The following is a 17,380-nucleotide window of genomic DNA, read 5'->3' as shown; positions in this document are numbered from 1 at the left end:
TGCTATCATTTATTGACTTGTTTATTTAACATATACTAATATCATTATGAGCTGATGGTTTTGTAAAGGAAACAATGTTATCCCCAAAATCAGTAGGGAAAGAGTGGCAAAGAAATGTGAAATGTGTCACCGCTAAATGAAATATGACAGAATTTGGTGGGGACAACAAGACCTAGGTTTGATTCCAAGATGCATTTTTCTGCATCTGAAAATAAATAAGACCTAGGTTTGATTCCAAGATGCATTTTTCTGCATCTGAAAATAAAAGCTCTAGTTAGCCAGAATATATCTGAAAAAATTTTTCTTTTTAACTTTAAAATCAATTTTCCTTTTGAGTTAAGAAAATGCTGAATACAACTTCTTCAATAAGAAGCAAGCAATACGAAACTGCAGAAATGTTTCCTGGTATGCTTGTATTCTCTTGGTACAGAATGAACTGCCATTGGCCAAACATGACCCTCTAAATCTGTAGCTGAGTTTAGTGTTATTTTGGAATTCTTTGGTCTTACTCTCCCTTAGTTTTTTTTTTACCTTCCTATATTGGGGAAAACAATTTTCTTCTTAGATATGACATTTATCTCTGCTTCACTCATTTCCTCATGTATCATTTTCCCTTATCACTCTTTGCTTTTGAACTGTTCAGTGCAAAGCAGTGAAGGTTCAAAGACCACAAGCAAAACTATGGCCTAAAGGAGATGGGAACACAGGAAAGATAACCCAGAAACAGCAACAGAAAGCCTCTGAGAGGACTGGGATAGAGCCACTAGCTTCTTACAAATGCCCGCCGCCCGTGTTTCCACAGGGGAATGGAGCAGAGTTGGAATTAGGGGATGCTCATGATGCAGTCACCTTGGCATTGAGATTTATGGTTCAATATCAACACAGAATTATCAATAGTTTAAAGAAATTCAGGGTTGGTATTATGAATTCTTTCTATTTTCTTGAATTCTAACATAGCTTGACTTGCTACTGTGGAGAAGGATTTGCTGACCTGCAAGAAACCTTAGAATATGTGTGGCCAAAGATCCCTTGGAAAGAAAGTCCCACTTGGTTTTGTGGTTTCAGCTCAAAGCCATTCAAGAAGAACTAGTTCCACCTCCACATTTTCAATTATATTATTTACTTACTGGACCTATGATTATAGAATTGGTCATCTGACTGTCCAGTTCCACTGGATTCATGGAACTGCTTAAAACAGAAATCACACCTAAGCCCTAGGGGTTGATATAACATGCTCCAGACAGGGGGGAAAGTGTCAAAAAGAAGGATCTAAAAGAACTGATTAAAGATGACTTAAAATTTACATCTTAAGAAAGAATTGTATGTGTGTGTGTGTGTGTGTTTTCCCCTTTGAATACTACAGTGCCATTCAGCAAGAGAGTTGGCAGAGAATACTTCTGAAGCCACAGCTACAAGCCCTAACTTCAGGTCAATTTGACATTAATTATGAGTCATTATTTTATATGTTGCTTATTATTGCAAATGAGATTTTTTGGCATGAAAAAGAGATTCTGTTTCAATATTTATTGAATGACTAGGAATTTAATAGTGTGTGAGCTGAATTGATGTTGTTTAAAATGAGTTGTGGATGTCAATTCAAAAATAGCATTATGAAAACTCACAGGTGGGCGCTGTGTGTGCCAACATTGACATGTAATTCTGAGTGGGATCTTCAAGTTTTCTACATAGAGAATAATGTAGCATATTTATAAACGTGGGTGTTCTAGGAACTAAATGAGAATTGTGTGCTGTACAGTGTGACTAAAACATGCAGGAGAATTGGGGCCAGTGTTCATAAGAGAATAATTAATTTGTGAGAATGACTAAAGATGGAGGAATAACGAAACAAAATTCTTTGTGTGCACCTTGTTTGCAGTAATTTTGTTTCACTAATCCAAGAGTTTAGCTGGGGAGCCAGCCTGCCCATTTTGAAGAGTGTGTGATTCTTGGGAACAGTATAGTTTCATTGATCATGGATTGAAAAGATGACAAGAGCTGAAATGCTTGTTTCTGCTGTTGGCAGCTTGGGTCATGTTTGCATAGTATTTAAATCCTTTATAAAGTATTGTTTAGAACTATTTTGTCCTTTAAAATGAAGATGTCTCATATTTTAAAATCAGATTATTTTCCAAATAGGGCTTATACAATAAAATACAAAGCATTTTCACTGTGACATTTATCTAAAAATGTGTTTATTGGATATCATGTAAAGTAGAAACTAAGTCTGAAAATTGTAGAACATGCCACAGAAATGCAGTGAATAAGTATCTAATTCCAAAATTACTAGACAACTCTTTGTTTACCTCTCAGATAAAATAATGTTTTATTTGAGGAGGGTACAATAATTACCACCTTATAATTTTTCTTCCTTGTTTCTTCTTTTTTGGTGGTGTTTTATTGAGGTAGTGTCTTACTCTCATCCAGTCTGACCTGTAGCCCAGGCTGGCCTCAAACTCATGATAATCCTCTTACTTCAGCCTCCTGAGTACTGGGATTAAAGGTGTGCACCACCACACCCAGTTAATATTTATTTTTGATGGAATAAATAATTGCACTAAGGGAGTTGATATAGAATTTTTAATGATAGCTCTGAGGACTATAATATAAGGTTCATTTCCTAAGGTTCACATAAAGATGATCCCTAATCTTTTCTATATCAGACCAGTGCATTGATCTTCCTCTCTATCCCATTTATTCCTTTTTCTTTTCTTTTCTTTTCACTATTTTCAATTCCAAGAATTGTATTCTTTGAGGTTTATGAAGACACTGTCAATTTTTCACATAACATCTGGACTTTACGGTTACATTTTATACTGTGTACATGTAAAAGTCTTTTAAGATTAAAATAGGATCATAGGGTCTGTGACTATAAAACATCCTTAGTTTACTTAATGATTTATTTTGCTTGCGTCTTTAATCAAAATAATTGCTGGGCTAGAGAGATGGCTCAGAGGTTAAGGCACTTGCCTGCAAATCCAAAGGACCTAGGTTCAATTCCTCAGTACCTACAAAAGCCAGCTGCATAAGGTGGTGCATTTGTCTGGAGTTCCTAGCATGCACATTCTCTCTCAATCTTCTTTTTCTGTCTCTCTTGCTCAAATAAATAAATATATAAAAATTGCTTCTGCAATAATTTGCCAGCATAATCCCCACACCCCCAGCTGGTAGCTGCATTTTATTTGTTCTGGTTACACACAGCCATTTAAAGTATTTTTTTTTGTTGATTATTTATTTATTTATTTGAGAGCAACAGACACAGAGAAAAAAAGACAGACAGATAGATAGAGAGAGAGAGAGAGAGAGAGAGAGAGAATGGGCGCACCAGGGCTTCCAGCCACTGCAAATGAACTCCAGACGCGTGTGCCTCCTTGTGCATCTGGCTAATGTGGGTCCTGGGGAATCGAGCCTCAAACCGTGGTCATTAGGCTTCACAGGCAAGTGCTTAACTGCTAAGCTATCTCTCTACCCCCACACAGCCCTTTAAACTTCACTGTAGTGATGTTTGGATTGCCCCATTTTAGACTCTTATTCTTTCCATCTTAAGGATTAATTTAAAAAATGTACTGTTGAATTTCAAGATTCTCTTATTTTAGATCAAGTTTACATTACCCGTGAGTCCTGTGGACCTACATTTTAGAAGCAATTAATTCAGAGCAACAAGGCTGCCATTAGACTGGTGGAATCTGTCTGGAAGTGAATGTGGAACAGAATGTGAAAAGATTAGTGGTGCTGGTCAGTTTTTTTTTATGTGGATAAATGATATTGGTAAAGTGACATAATCTTGCTTATACTTCAGGACCCCACTAAATGATGAAGATGTTTGGGGAGATGGCTTGTGATTGATTGGACATCCACTTCTAACATATACTTCTGTTAATTCTCTTTATTTTCTGAACATGTGAATAAAAATTGGCCATATGCATATTGCAACTGTCATCTTGATGTCCTTTTTAAGCTAACAGATAAATATATGCCGATTAGCTAATAGCCTTTATTTTAATCTTCAGTTCTAGCACAGAGTGATAAGTGCCGGGGAGCTAGTATTGCTAAAACAGGAAGGATTGGTGTTTAGACCTCTGCAAATGTGAATAACTCAAACTTTAAGCATCATTTTTTTAGGTATTGCTAACAAAATAGGTAAATCTAAAGAATAGAAAACTGGGGCTGGAGAGATGGCTTAGTGGTTAAGGCGCTTGCCTGTGAATCCTAAGGACCCATGTTCTACTCTCCAGATGCACAAAGGTGATGCACAAGGTCACACATTCCCACTAAGTGAAGCAAGTGCCTGGAGTTCAATTTCAGTGGTTGAGGCCCTGGCGTGCCAATTCTCTCTCTCTCTCTCTCTGTAAAATAAATTAAATTTTTTTTTAAAGAACAGAAAACTAACCTACCTACCCACCACACAGAACTGAGCAACAGGAGCAGGCCCAAGCATCCTTTAACAGGCCTCCTTAAGACATCACCACACACATTGTAAGGTACACGGGTGTCTGAGGTGAGCACAGGACCATTCAGTGTGAAAGCTCCTACCTTGCAGCCTTCGCACGTGATGACTCCGTAGTGGATCCCAGAGGATTTATCTCCACAAATTTTGCATGGTATCACTTCAATTTGTGCTGAAAGGGGAAAACAGATACTTTGAATTTACCAGGTTGTCTTCTTCCATTCTCATTCTTACTTTCATGCTCATGTGTCCCTGCTTTGATGCTTGTGACCGAGGATACTGGGTGGAGTGGTGGCCTGGACTCACTCATTACTATTTGAATGGCCTTTCCAAGCTGCTTCTAAGTGAAAGGACACCATTCGCCACTCTTTATTTTTAAGTAACTAAAGAAAATATAGCCAGAGACCAGACTGATATCTTGCCTTCACTCTTTTCTCCTTTTAAAATATGGCCTTAAGATAATGTGACACAAAAATCCTTTATACCTTTTTTTATTTTTATTTTTTATTAGTTTTCTATTCTGCAAGTACAGGCAGTTTGGTACCATCATTAGGCTCATCTGTGACCTACCCCCTCCCCATTGGCCCTTCCTTGTTGAGGTATATGGGTCGTGCATTGTGGAGTTAGCCCACAGTTATTGTATGATACATGTCTCTGCATATCATGATCCAACATGTGGCTCTGACAGAAAGAATGTCAGAGCCTTTATACCTTTTAATTTCATAGTTGAAATAGGAAATCACTGGGAGCTTTCTCACAGCTCTAGCTCAAGAATATTTTAAATAACTAAACCAAGCAAAACTAGGGTGTGGGTGCATGGTGACTTTACACATTTTACAGCTGAATATTTGTGACAATGCCAGTAATGAATCAGCTGAACACTTAGTGAGTGTACTTTCTATGTACACAGAGATGATGCTGAAAGCTGATGATACAGGATCAGATGGTCATGATTCTAATAGCCTCGTTAATAAAACAAAGCGACTCATGGAAACAACAGAAGAGTACTGTTATGTGGGTTTTGAGTATGCATTTAGTATTACTGGAGACAAAGACATTTCATTTTGAAGATGATATGGACTTTGGTTAGACTGCTGAAGGGAAGAGCAAGAGTCAGTAAATAAAAAAAAAAAATGTGTCTTGGGCTGGAGAGGTGGCTTATTGGCTAAGCGCTTGCCTGTGAAGCCTAAGGACCTCAGTTTGAGGCTCAATTTCCCCAGGACTCACGTAAGCCAGTTGCACAAGGCAGTGCATGCATCTGGAATTCATTTGCAGTGGCTGGAGGTCCTGGAGGGCCCATTCTCTCTCTACCTATCTGCCTCTTTTTCTATCACTCTCAAATCAATAAAAAAAAAACTTTAAAAAAAGAGAAAAAATTGGGTCTGTGTGATTTTGGCTTTCAGTCACATAGAGTGATTGGGTTTAAATGGAAATCATGTTCATTTGGTTGCATAAAGGTATGGCATAAGATTCTGGAGTTGCTGGTATGGGACAGAGGAATTTTCATTTGGTCCCGTTAGCCACAAAGAATGGAAAAAATGAACAGGAGCAATAAATGATGAAAATATGGCTGGGGGCGCACGCATCTGGAGTTCGTTTGCAGAGGCTGGAAGCCCTGGTGCACCCACTCTCTCTCTCTCCCTCTATCTGTCTTTCTCTCTGTCTGTCACTCTCAAATAAATAAATTAAAAAAAAATTTTTAAAAAAAGAAAATATGGCTGGGATTAGCTCAGTGCTTTAGTACTTGCCAAGTGTGAGCAAAGCCCTGGGTCCAGTTCCCAACACTCCCCTCACACATACACTAAAAAGAAAAAGGTACCTTACTTAGAACAGTGAGCTTGGCAGGCTCACTAGAAATAAACAGAAGACCTGAGCAGTCCCTTCTAAGGTGGCTGTCCAACAATGAACATGTGGATTTTCTGGCTGCAGGACAAATGGGAATGAGGAAGTGAGTACAAAGATTGGTTCAAAGGCAGAAGTGAGTTGATGTGATGGAAGAAAGACTGGAAATTGATGGAAAATGAAAGGTGACTTAGGTCTTCCTAGCCTTGGAAGTGAGATAAAGTGGTAGCTTTGACAACAAGGGGATATGTATGGAATATATTGGGGTGTGAGGTGTGGGGCATGGGGTTGCCTCTTGGCATGTGTCCTATTTATTAGCTGTGATGTTTTAGAGCACTTATAAGTTTTTGTAACAACTATTTCATCAACTTCATGGAAGTTATTTAGAATGCAATAATGCCTATATCTCTAATTGTACTCTAAGTACACTAAGATCTGCTATTTCCTTTCTCAATTTAAAATAATTATGCAAAATATACTTCAAAATGCTTTGTATATCAATTTTCCACTTGAAACATTTTGTGTATTTCTATAGATTTTTAAATTCTTAATTATGCAAAACATTATCCTCCTTTGTTTTTATTTTACATTGAAGTAATAATACTTAGAATTAGTGTAGCACATCAAGTATTTTAAAATTAAATATTTTACAGAAACTTCAAGTCATCTATTAAAGGGAAAAAAATCCAAAAGAGGGAACTGATGATGGTGGTTGTGGGGACATATGTGATTATGTCCAGAGTATATATTGTATGCATATAGGAAAATATTACAATGAAACTCATTTTATATTGCTAAGGCACCCTAATAATAAAATTGTGTTATGGTCCTATAATCCAAATTGGTAGTGACATTTTTGAGTTCACAGGAGAAGTGATAATCAGAAATTAACTGCATTTCCTGACACTTTGTTCAGTAATCCTTTCTCTGCCTCTTATAAAAACAAATAATACAATTTTGAATTCCTGTTACTTCAAGAGGACCAGGTAAAGCGCTCATGATAGGAATGTCAGAGGAGTCATCGTTTAAAGCACTTACTAGTGAATTTTGTTTGCTTCAGTTTCTTTCAGCTTTCAGATTACATGAATTAGTGTTCACTCTCAAGACTTTGTGATCAGGAGAGATGAGATTTGATGTCATTCTTTTCTGTTCTACTCAATTCCAGTCCTCAGTATATGAATGATTAAGGGTCTAGTCAAGATAAAGCCTCTGAAATTATGATTTCTGACATATATTTCAACAAATTTCATAAAAATGTGTGGATCAAATGGTTATTTTATGTAGAAGTGACTTGTCATTAGGAAAGAGATACCAAATGTCATTCTTTACAGTTATCACCATTGTCAACTGATTTTTGTAATGCTTTTGAATAAGAAATACAACATGCCATGTTATTCTACTTTATTACAAATCTTGAAATTTAAAAATGATTTCATGAATTACACTGTAACTTATTTGTACTGTGTTTTTTTTTAATAATAGCATTTCAAACAGTATGTTATTTGTAATTATTATAAAATTTACTTAAAGTCCCAGGTAGCTAGTATATAGTTTTGGCTTATATAATATTAAGTCAGAAGCTCTCTTTGCATAAATTACTCCCCAGGGAGTAGCTTACACATGGGGAGAATCTGCTTCAATACGTTTTTAATTATAAAATGATCTAACTTTAAAGGAAATGAACATAGAGGTAATTTGCTCCCTAGGGTGTAGGAAGATGGTTTTGAAAGGCACAAAGGTTATCTTATACATCTTCAGAAATACAAATGAGATAAGGAAAATCCATAGAGCATCTGCATATTTATACATATTTATGATTTTGGCTCAACATGTTATCCTAAAGAGCTATAAACAGTTTAACAACAGTTTTAAAGAGAAAGAAGTCACTTAAAAGGGTATATGTGTGTTATAGTGTGTGGGAAGGAAACCTTAAGACTATTTTTACTTATTACAGCAAGCTAAATCATCTGAGACTTATTAGAAGTGAAGATGAATTTAAATAGCTTAAAGTAGTATTTTCCTCTTCTCACACTTAAAAAGGAAGTCTGCTTCTGCACTACAAGTTTACACTTCATATTATGTATTTTTAAAAAATTTATTCATTTATTTAATTGAGAAAGAGGCAGATTTTATACACACACACATGTGTGTGTGTGTGTGTGTGTGTGTAGAGACAGAAAGAGAGAGAGAGAGTGAAAGAGAGAGAATATGGGTGCCAGGGCCTCCAGTGACTGCAAGTGAATTCCAGACACATGTGCTACCTTGTGCATCTGGCTTATGTGGGAACTGGGGAAGCTGACGCCATAGGCTTTTCAGGCAAGAGCCTTAATCACCAAGCCGTCTCTCCATCTCTATACTATGCATTTTTATAAAGCCCATCCTCAAGACCGAAGAATTTAGACACTAATTAGGACAAGAGATCACATCAGTGCTTTAGTATCTGTCCTCACTAAGTGTCTTGCTATTTCACCAGTCTAGCCTCCTGTGAAAATTTGGGTTTGGAAGGAGTTGGTCATTTATACTTTGGCTTTGTGGGATTTGCTCAACATAGCATTCTTTGAGAAACGAACTTAGAGGAACTGAAATGCCTTGTGAGATGGCATGAGATTTACTCTGTTCATTTCATTCATCCTTTACATCTCTCTCTTTTCCCTTCCTTGCCCAGAATACTCTGTCCAAATGCACAAAAATCATCAAATCTTAGTTCCTTTTTGCTTGTTGTAATATATACATGTTTATTTCTACCTATCAAAGCCCCTGCTGGTTATAGCAGGTGAAGGTAAGACAAACTAATCTAGGCTAATGTGTTAACTTGGAAATAGTTCAGCAAAATACCTTGACCTTAAAAGCATCCCTTGGGAATGGCAGTGATACTGAACCTTCCAGGTATTTTCTGGTTGGAGGAACATTTTCACACTTTCCCTTTGTGGTTCTCCATTGCCACCAACCCCAGTGTTCCAACTCAGCCTGCATGGTTTTGTGTTCTGGGCATTGTAAATTGAGGTGTGGCAGCCATGTTCCTTTTTTGCTTTCTATGATGTCTAGAGGAACTTTTATATTATTCCTTAAAGCAGAAATTTTTGTTTTAGAAGTTTTTTTCTATCTGTACAAATGAGTGATTTAAATATTATATTTTATGAAAAAGGCTTTAAGAAATAGTGACATTAGTGAATTAGTTTTGTATTTGCTGAATACAAAACTAATTAATAAAAAAATTTTAAAAAGGAAATTTTCATATTTGGAGTAAAAGAAAAGAAACTACAATCTTTGGAATATAAAGTAGAAGATTACCTTTTGAGAAAGGTCCCCTGGTGAATTTACTATGATATAATAAAGGTTTTATAAGATATTACATGAAAATTCTCTCTACCATGTAAACCACCTATAAAGGCAAATCATAAACAAACCCTAAGATTGGAAAAGAACAGCCAATAATTGTACTTTTCCCCCTGACTTTTGGGTTTGGATATCCTTACTTATAGCATCTTTTGTCTTTGCCTTTCATTTTTATTTTTGCCTGAAGGAAATAAGAAGCATCTCCCAAGCTGAGCATTCTGGACAGTGGACATCATGTTCCTGACAGAACAGAACAGAGGTTCCATTCCTGGATTCTGGGCTTGTCTGTGAGTGTCTGTTTCCCATAACTTCACAGTTAGGCTAAACGTGGACAGGGCAATGAAATCTCTTAATGTGTGTGAAGCACAATTTACACATGGAAAAATTTCCAATAAAGATGGCTATTTTGGTTAAAAATCCGTTTGCAGATGGTCTCAGTAGCCCATGTCGTATGCCATCTACCCAAATTGTATCTCATCTACCATCTGTGACAAATTCATATTACAATCTCTGTATTCTTCCCCTCTCACTTGCAGAGTGCTAATGTACCCCATATTTAGGTACAAAACCTGACGTCACATAAGAAAAACCTAAGAGGCTATGATGGAACAGGTATGCTTAAGTTCGGGTTTCTCTGGAACTGTGATTCACCAGGTAATAGATACAATGATGGCTGATTTGCAAACAAGATACACCAAAACCCTCAGGGGGCTGAGGAAAGTTCTTGAGCTATGTCCCCTGGTTTGCTGCAAGGTGATTCTGAAAAGATCCTTGACATTGGATGAGAAATGTGTCCATGTATAACTCCTTAGCACAGCATTCATCTTAATGCCTGTAGCCACCATAGAGTATGAGATCCAGTGATCTCATTTTACTACAGCACTCTTACATTTTTCAGCATCTGGAGTCTTCTCAAACTCTTCTTTGTAATATTCTGGGTGTCTGACTCTGTTCCACTTAGCTGATGGATAGCTCTTAAATGACTTAGGGATACATTTTGCTTTATACTGTTATAATTCCCTACATTTCATGTTAATGGAAGGTAGGTTAAGAAAAAAATACTACAATATGATAATGGTAGAAATTAAATTTTCAAAAGGACAACAGTAAGATGATCACAACAGCGAATGATTTATTTATCTTTTATGCAACAGTGTTTACCCCTACAACATTGTTTGCCTACTTTGACTTTCCAGAGAACAGACCTGACAGAAAATGAAACAAACAAGTAACAGCAGCAATCAGTATAATCATAAGAAGCAAATATAAGCTGGGCATGGTGGCACATGCCTTTAGCCTCAGCACATGGGAGGCTGAGGACGGAGGATCATTTTCAGTTTGAGGCTAGCCTGGAGCTAGAGTGAGCTTCAGGTTGGCCTGGACTGGAGTGAGACCTTGTCTTTAAAAAAAAAAAAAAAACCTAAATATATAAATCAAATCAGTTATAATATCTTTTATCCTCAGTTCATTTTTTCATGGTCTTTCTGATTTATAAATTAAGCCTTATGATAGTATTGTTATGGTTTGAGTGTGGAATGTACCCCAAACATTCATGTGCTTGAATACTTGCACATGAATGTATTTGCAGGGAATTTGAATACAGGTAAGTGCTGAGGATCCAAAGTAAGCCATGACTGTAATAGCGAGTATATTATAGCAGAGGGAGAAGACCTAGGATGACTCAACTCCTGAGAGGACCTGACATCATTCTGGTAGAGAGCACTTACTATCCCTAGGACCACACACAGTGTAACCTGTAGCCAGGCACTTTTACAAAACCTGCAGCATATTAAATATGCAAACTATAAATGCACCCATGACCATTTGATGCAGAATCTTCTTTTTCATTGGGGAAGCATTTATGTTTGAAAAGCACTGTTCTTTGATGCCCAGGTAATCAAAGTTGAAAGCATGCTGAGAATGGATTTTATTTTATTTATTTATTTCAAGGTAGGGTCTCACTGTAGCCCAGGCTGACCTGAAACTCACTCTGTAGACCCTTGTTGGTTTTGAACTCAATAATCCTTCTACCTCTGCCTCCACAAGTGATGGGATTAAATGTGTTCACCACCATACTCAGCCAGATGGATTTTTAATTTCCTTGGCAGTAAAATAAAAACTTCACAGTTTTCTGTAAAAATAACCTCTACCATTAGCTTTATTCTTGCACTTTTATTCATAAGGGCAATAGGACAATAAGATAGTTAGGTTCTCTCCCTCAACAAAAAAGAACAATGACCCAAACAATAAAAACACACAATTTTGCTCACTAACTGATGAGGAAGATGAAAGCAATGCCAGTATATTCCAGTAACATCTTGCACTGTTGCACTTAACCCCCCTGTATATCAGGATTCCTTTGTAGACTGAATGATTTGAGCTGCCCCTGTGTATATGTTGATCACATCCTAGGTCTTCTCTCTTTGCTGTGACACACTTGCTATTACAATTATGGCTTACTCTGGATACTCAGTACATACCTGTATTCATAAGTCTACTCAAGAAGGCGAATACAAATGTGTGTGTGTTATGCACACACACACACACACACACACACACACACACACACACACACATATATATATATATACACATCTGCTCATGTGTGTGAGCTCATGTGTGTGCAGGTGTGCATACACACATATGCGTGCATATGAGGGCCGGTGGTTGACAACAGGGGTCCTCCTTGATCTCTGTCCACCTTGCTCATGGAGCCACAGTTGGTCTCTTACTTGTACCCAGACCTTGTTGATCTGGCTGCTTCTGCCCCCAGTACAGGGTTTATAGGCAGGTTGACGTTTAACCTCAGCTCATCATGCTTATGTAGCAAGTCCTTTCTCCACTGAGCCATCTCCCCAACCAAATTTTCTTCTTTTCTTTCATTTTGTTCTCTTTTATTTTATTCATTTTTGAGCCTGGTTCTCACTTTGTGGTCTGGGTTGGCCTCAAGCTCATCATGCATCTTAGGCTATCCTCACCTGTGATCATCTTGCAGAGCTTCTGAGTGCTGGACAAGCAGGTGTGCAACACCAAGCCTAGCCGAAACACTTTTTAAAATACAATGTTTGAAAACTGAATAGTATAAAGTTTACTCCTCGTGCTGCCTCATCCCACTTTGTCAAGTTAATTAACACATGGTTCTTTCATCATGAGGAACATTCACGATAACCCCCTCGTCTATTGTAAAGCTCCCCTGAGACTTGATAACTCAAAGTGTGCCATCCCCTGGCACAGGACAAAAATGCAGATGCTTATATTCTGCTTTAGATTTATACAATTAGACTCTGCAATTTAATGATATTTTTGTCATTCACATGCTCAGTAAAGTGTTAGAAGTTCTATAATAGAGAAAGGCAAGATATTTTACAATTTGTTGGGCATGATGGTGTATGCCTTCAATGCCAGCACTCAGGAGCAGAGTTAGGAAGAAAACAATGACCTTGATGCATGAAACTACATAGTGAATTCCAGGTTAGCCTGTGCTACAGCAAGATTCCACCTTGAAAAACAAACAACAAAAAAAAGAAGAAAAGAAAAAAGAAAAAGATATTCTACAATTTATCTCATGGGATGTCTGCACCCATGTCTCAATTCCATGAAAAGATAGTTTTATTTTTAAAAAGTATTTTATTTTATAGCTAACATTCCATTTACAAAAAAGTTACAATATTTTTTTCTGTTCTATATCACTTTAGCTTCTTATATTTTCTTTCCTTTACCCCCTTTAGTCTCCATATAAGCAGAAGTTCATGTTTATGTAGCAACCTTTTCATTGAAGGAGAAGAGAGATGAAAGAACTTGGAAGTTGTGGAGAATCATGAATTTAAGGCTAAACCTAGGCAAGACTCAAAAAAAAAAAAAAAAAAAGAAAAAGAAAAGGACAAAGCATACTTGAAAAGATAATGTTAGATACAAGCTCATGTCTAATACATATAAAAATGAAGCCATGATATTCTTTATTTTGGATAATTAATGAGAGATAAAATATCTAATAATATTGTATAATAACATTTCAATAATATTACTCATTTGCCTTGTTAATAGAAGTATAGATACTGTGCTTGTTCTCAGCATTTTATAAGGTAGATTGAAAAAAAGCAAAACAGGCCTCTTGTAGTTGTATTGAATGAGGGAGAGGGTGACAAAGGAAGCTAGGACTGCACATAAAATTAGATTATTCCCTTACTGGACATGTACCCTAAAACCTTCTAGCCTAGGTCCAGAGAGATTTGCTCAACCATGTTTATAGTGGCTCAATTCGTAATATCTAAGAGCTGGAATCAACCCAGATGTCCATCACTAGAAGAATGGATAACTAAGATGTGGTATATCTATACAATAGAATTCTACATAGCAGTAAGAAAAAATGACACAATGAAATTTGAAGAAAAATGGTTGAACCTGGAATAGATCATTCTCAGTGAACTAACTCAATCACAGAAAGATAATTGCCACATAGTCTCACTCATCTACAGCACTAGACCCAAACGACAATGGCACCATAAAATTGTACATCCTAAAAGGCAGACCAAATGGTTGAGTTTTTACCAGGCCCTTAGAGGGAATACCTGAGTCACAAAGCACTGGAGACAGTACAATGAAGATTGATCTTAATCTTCTACAGCTTCTCTCTCTCTTTCTTATTCTTTCTTTTCTCTAACTTTTTTATGTTAGTTATCTTTTTCTTCCTTCTCTTAGTAGGCACTGACCTGTAACTCCCAGTACCAGTAGGTGGCTGTCATCCACAATGAGCTTTTGATCAGAGAGACCTACAAGGTTTCCTAAAAGAAAGACAGATTTCTGTCAGAGTATTTGATGACCCATCAAAAGTTAGTGGTAAGACCCTACTGCTGAAGATACCATATGTGGTTGACATGTAACATAGAGTGACATGGCTGGAAGCTGGAAAAGAGTTAGTCCCCAGACAGTCAGCTCATCTAGTGCCAGATGGTGCTACATGGGTGACTGGGGGAAAATGACCAATATCTGTCCAAGCAACTCAGGGTCTAACCTATTTAGCAGCAGATAACCACAAGTGCAATAGTGGTGTACAGCCATGGTGGGAATCCAAATGCTCTTGATTTGGCTAAATGATCTGCTCAGTGGAATGGGACCATTAGCTGGAGCTGGGAAATAAGTCAGAAGAATATCCAAACATGAGCCCACTCTCCATTATCAAGCTACCACCAATTGTGGGCTACAAGAAGATCTACACCTATTAAATTCTCTATTAAAGAAAATAAGATCCAATTTATCTGGTGCTAACTTTGCTCTCTGTTGGAGAATCTGCTTCTCTTTTCCAGATACATGCAGATCATAAGGAGAGAGCCAACTCATCATACCTCAAAAGGGCCCCAGCTGAAACTAAGAATAATTGGTGAAACAAGCAAGGGTGCTGTTTTCTTGGTGAACCAGGTACCAACACAAGGGTGAAGGAGATCACACAGAGAATAATCAACTCCTACCAAATCAAAGATCCAGAGACACAGAGGCTCCCAACACCTCATCACTGAAGCAGACCCAAAATGAAGTCAACATGGCTCAGGGAACTTTTGTCGAAGAGAGGGCAGAAAGAATGTCAGAGCCACATGTTGGGTCATGATACACAGAGATATTTCATCCTACCCATAACTGTGGGCTAACTCCACAACCCATATACCTCAAAAAGGAGGGGCTGGGGAAGGGGGTAGGACATGGACAAGGCTAACAATGGTACCAACTCAACTGTATTCACTGAGTACAAAACTAATTAATAGAAAAATTAAAAAAATAAAATATATGGCTCCAGTCACAATTTCAATAAGTTTAATCCTGATGAAAGAAAACTTTTAATATTAAAGTGGCATGTTACTTTTTTCTCGTGAGAAATATGCATAGATTATTACCCCACATTAAGAAAATGTCCATGTAAGAGCAGAATGTTAATATGTTAGTACCATAGTAATAACTAATAATTTTATTTCATTTCCTCATAACTTATCAAAAACAATATATGTCACTATTTTGTATTTATGAATGGCTGTATTTTTATTGTGCCCTGTAGTAGACAGCTTCAGGAGCTACAGCTAAGCATACTTTGCATATCTTTAGATTGAAATCTCAAACACACCACCATACCTTAAGATCTTTCCAGTGACACTGCCTCTAGCCAGGTGGCTGCAGATGCAAACTACAAACTAATAAAACACTGAATATGTTGGGGGCCATCTATTCAAACTACCACCTGCCCTTAGCCTTTTATACAAAATAATTATATAAGCAACCTATGGAGCATATCCACATCTGTTTTGTGTGTATGAATGAAATATATATATATATATATATATATATATATATATATAACATATATATGTAATATATGTAAAAATATATATGTATATGAGAGAGAGAATATGACACCAATGATTGTCCCATATGAATCCACATTTAAAGACTTTATCTTTTGATTATGTGTAAGAGTGACTATAGTGACTAAGTAATACAGAAACTTAGGCATTGAGAATTCCATGTTTATAACACTTATACTGTAGCAAACTTGTAATTCAGACTCTAATTCCTTTAGCATTGAATTGAATGAAAAAGAAATGAGAGGCTTGAAGTGAATCTTAATTCTTTCATCTCTATAAACAAGACTAGTTTTGAGGTTAGAGAAAGGGATGTTGGGGGTGAGTTCATTCTTAATAACAAAAGGATATAGAAATTAATGGAAACTATTTCTATCTGCATATAGCACCAGAAATTATTTATATGCTAAAATGATCACATAGGGTGCTACTCTAATTATATGCTAAGTATAACATAGACCTGTTGTCAGTGAGGCAAAATCAACACAGAATGAGTTTTGGCTCCTTTGAAGACTGAAGGGCCTTTCTGCTGATACTGCACACTTCCTCTAAAGAGATTACCATCATAATCCTAAATATGATAGGACCCGAGCTATCTTATTTTTGAGCTCATCAGATCCAGCCTGCTGCACATAATCCATAACAGCTTTATTCTGTGTTTATGTAAGCTGTTGGTGTATGAACAGGAAACCAAACCTACTTGTGCTCTGAGGTAACATCCCTCTGTATTATCATCACAAAATCAGTAAAAAAAAGTATTATTTTTGAGTTCCACTTTAACAATTTTCACTTTTGGACCATTCTACAATGATCACATTCATAGCCATAGTTTGACATTGTTGAAATCTGATGGGAGATGCTTCTCTTTCTATTTGTTAGCTGTGTTTCTTACACATGAACTTGGACCATGGCATTTTGATACTACCAGGTAGATTGCCTTGGTAAGAAGTTGTGCTCTTGATGGTTACATTTATTTAAAGTTTTAAATTACTTGTAAAGCAGTAGAGATAACTGTGTTAAGGGAGACATTATTAGAGGAAAAAGAAGTTGGTGAACACAGAAATTTCTAAGGATAGCCCCAAATATTCTGAAAAGTCTTTGTCTTAATGGTATACCTTAAATTTAGCATATACTTTGTATTTTCACAAATATGTAAAAGAAAAATATATAATTCTCTTTGCAAAGGATAAAAGCACATTTTCTCATATAGTGCAGACAAATGAGTTGCATATATTGCATGAACACATGTACCTCTAGAATCAAGCATTGTGTTTTATGTAATTTTAGGACGAAATTGACTATGTTTTTCAAAATACTAAATTAGAGAGAAAGAAACATATATGTTCACTTGTGTGTCTGTGCTGATTATGATGCAGACCCAAAGAGGATTAAGAACACAGACGTTAATATGTCC

At 36.7% G+C, this 17,380-nt stretch overlaps 1 protein-coding gene across 1 annotated transcript in view; it reads right to left on the bottom strand.

The window, feature by feature from the left end:
• Rorb (RAR related orphan receptor B) overlaps window positions 1-17,380 on the bottom strand; it is a 181,976-nt gene that overhangs the window by 52,504 nt on the left and 112,092 nt on the right. The window contains exon 2 of the mRNA XM_004653103.3: window positions 4,531-4,616. Within this exon, the coding sequence (XP_004653160.1) occupies window positions 4,531-4,616 (86 nt within the window). The remainder of the gene's footprint in view (window positions 1-4,530; window positions 4,617-17,380) is intronic.

Source organism: Jaculus jaculus, chromosome 1 (genome assembly GCF_020740685.1).
Source record: "Jaculus jaculus isolate mJacJac1 chromosome 1, mJacJac1.mat.Y.cur, whole genome shotgun sequence".
In the NCBI taxonomy this organism is placed as follows: domain Eukaryota; kingdom Metazoa; phylum Chordata; class Mammalia; order Rodentia; family Dipodidae; genus Jaculus; species Jaculus jaculus.
This window is presented reverse-complemented; position numbering and strand designations above follow the sequence as displayed.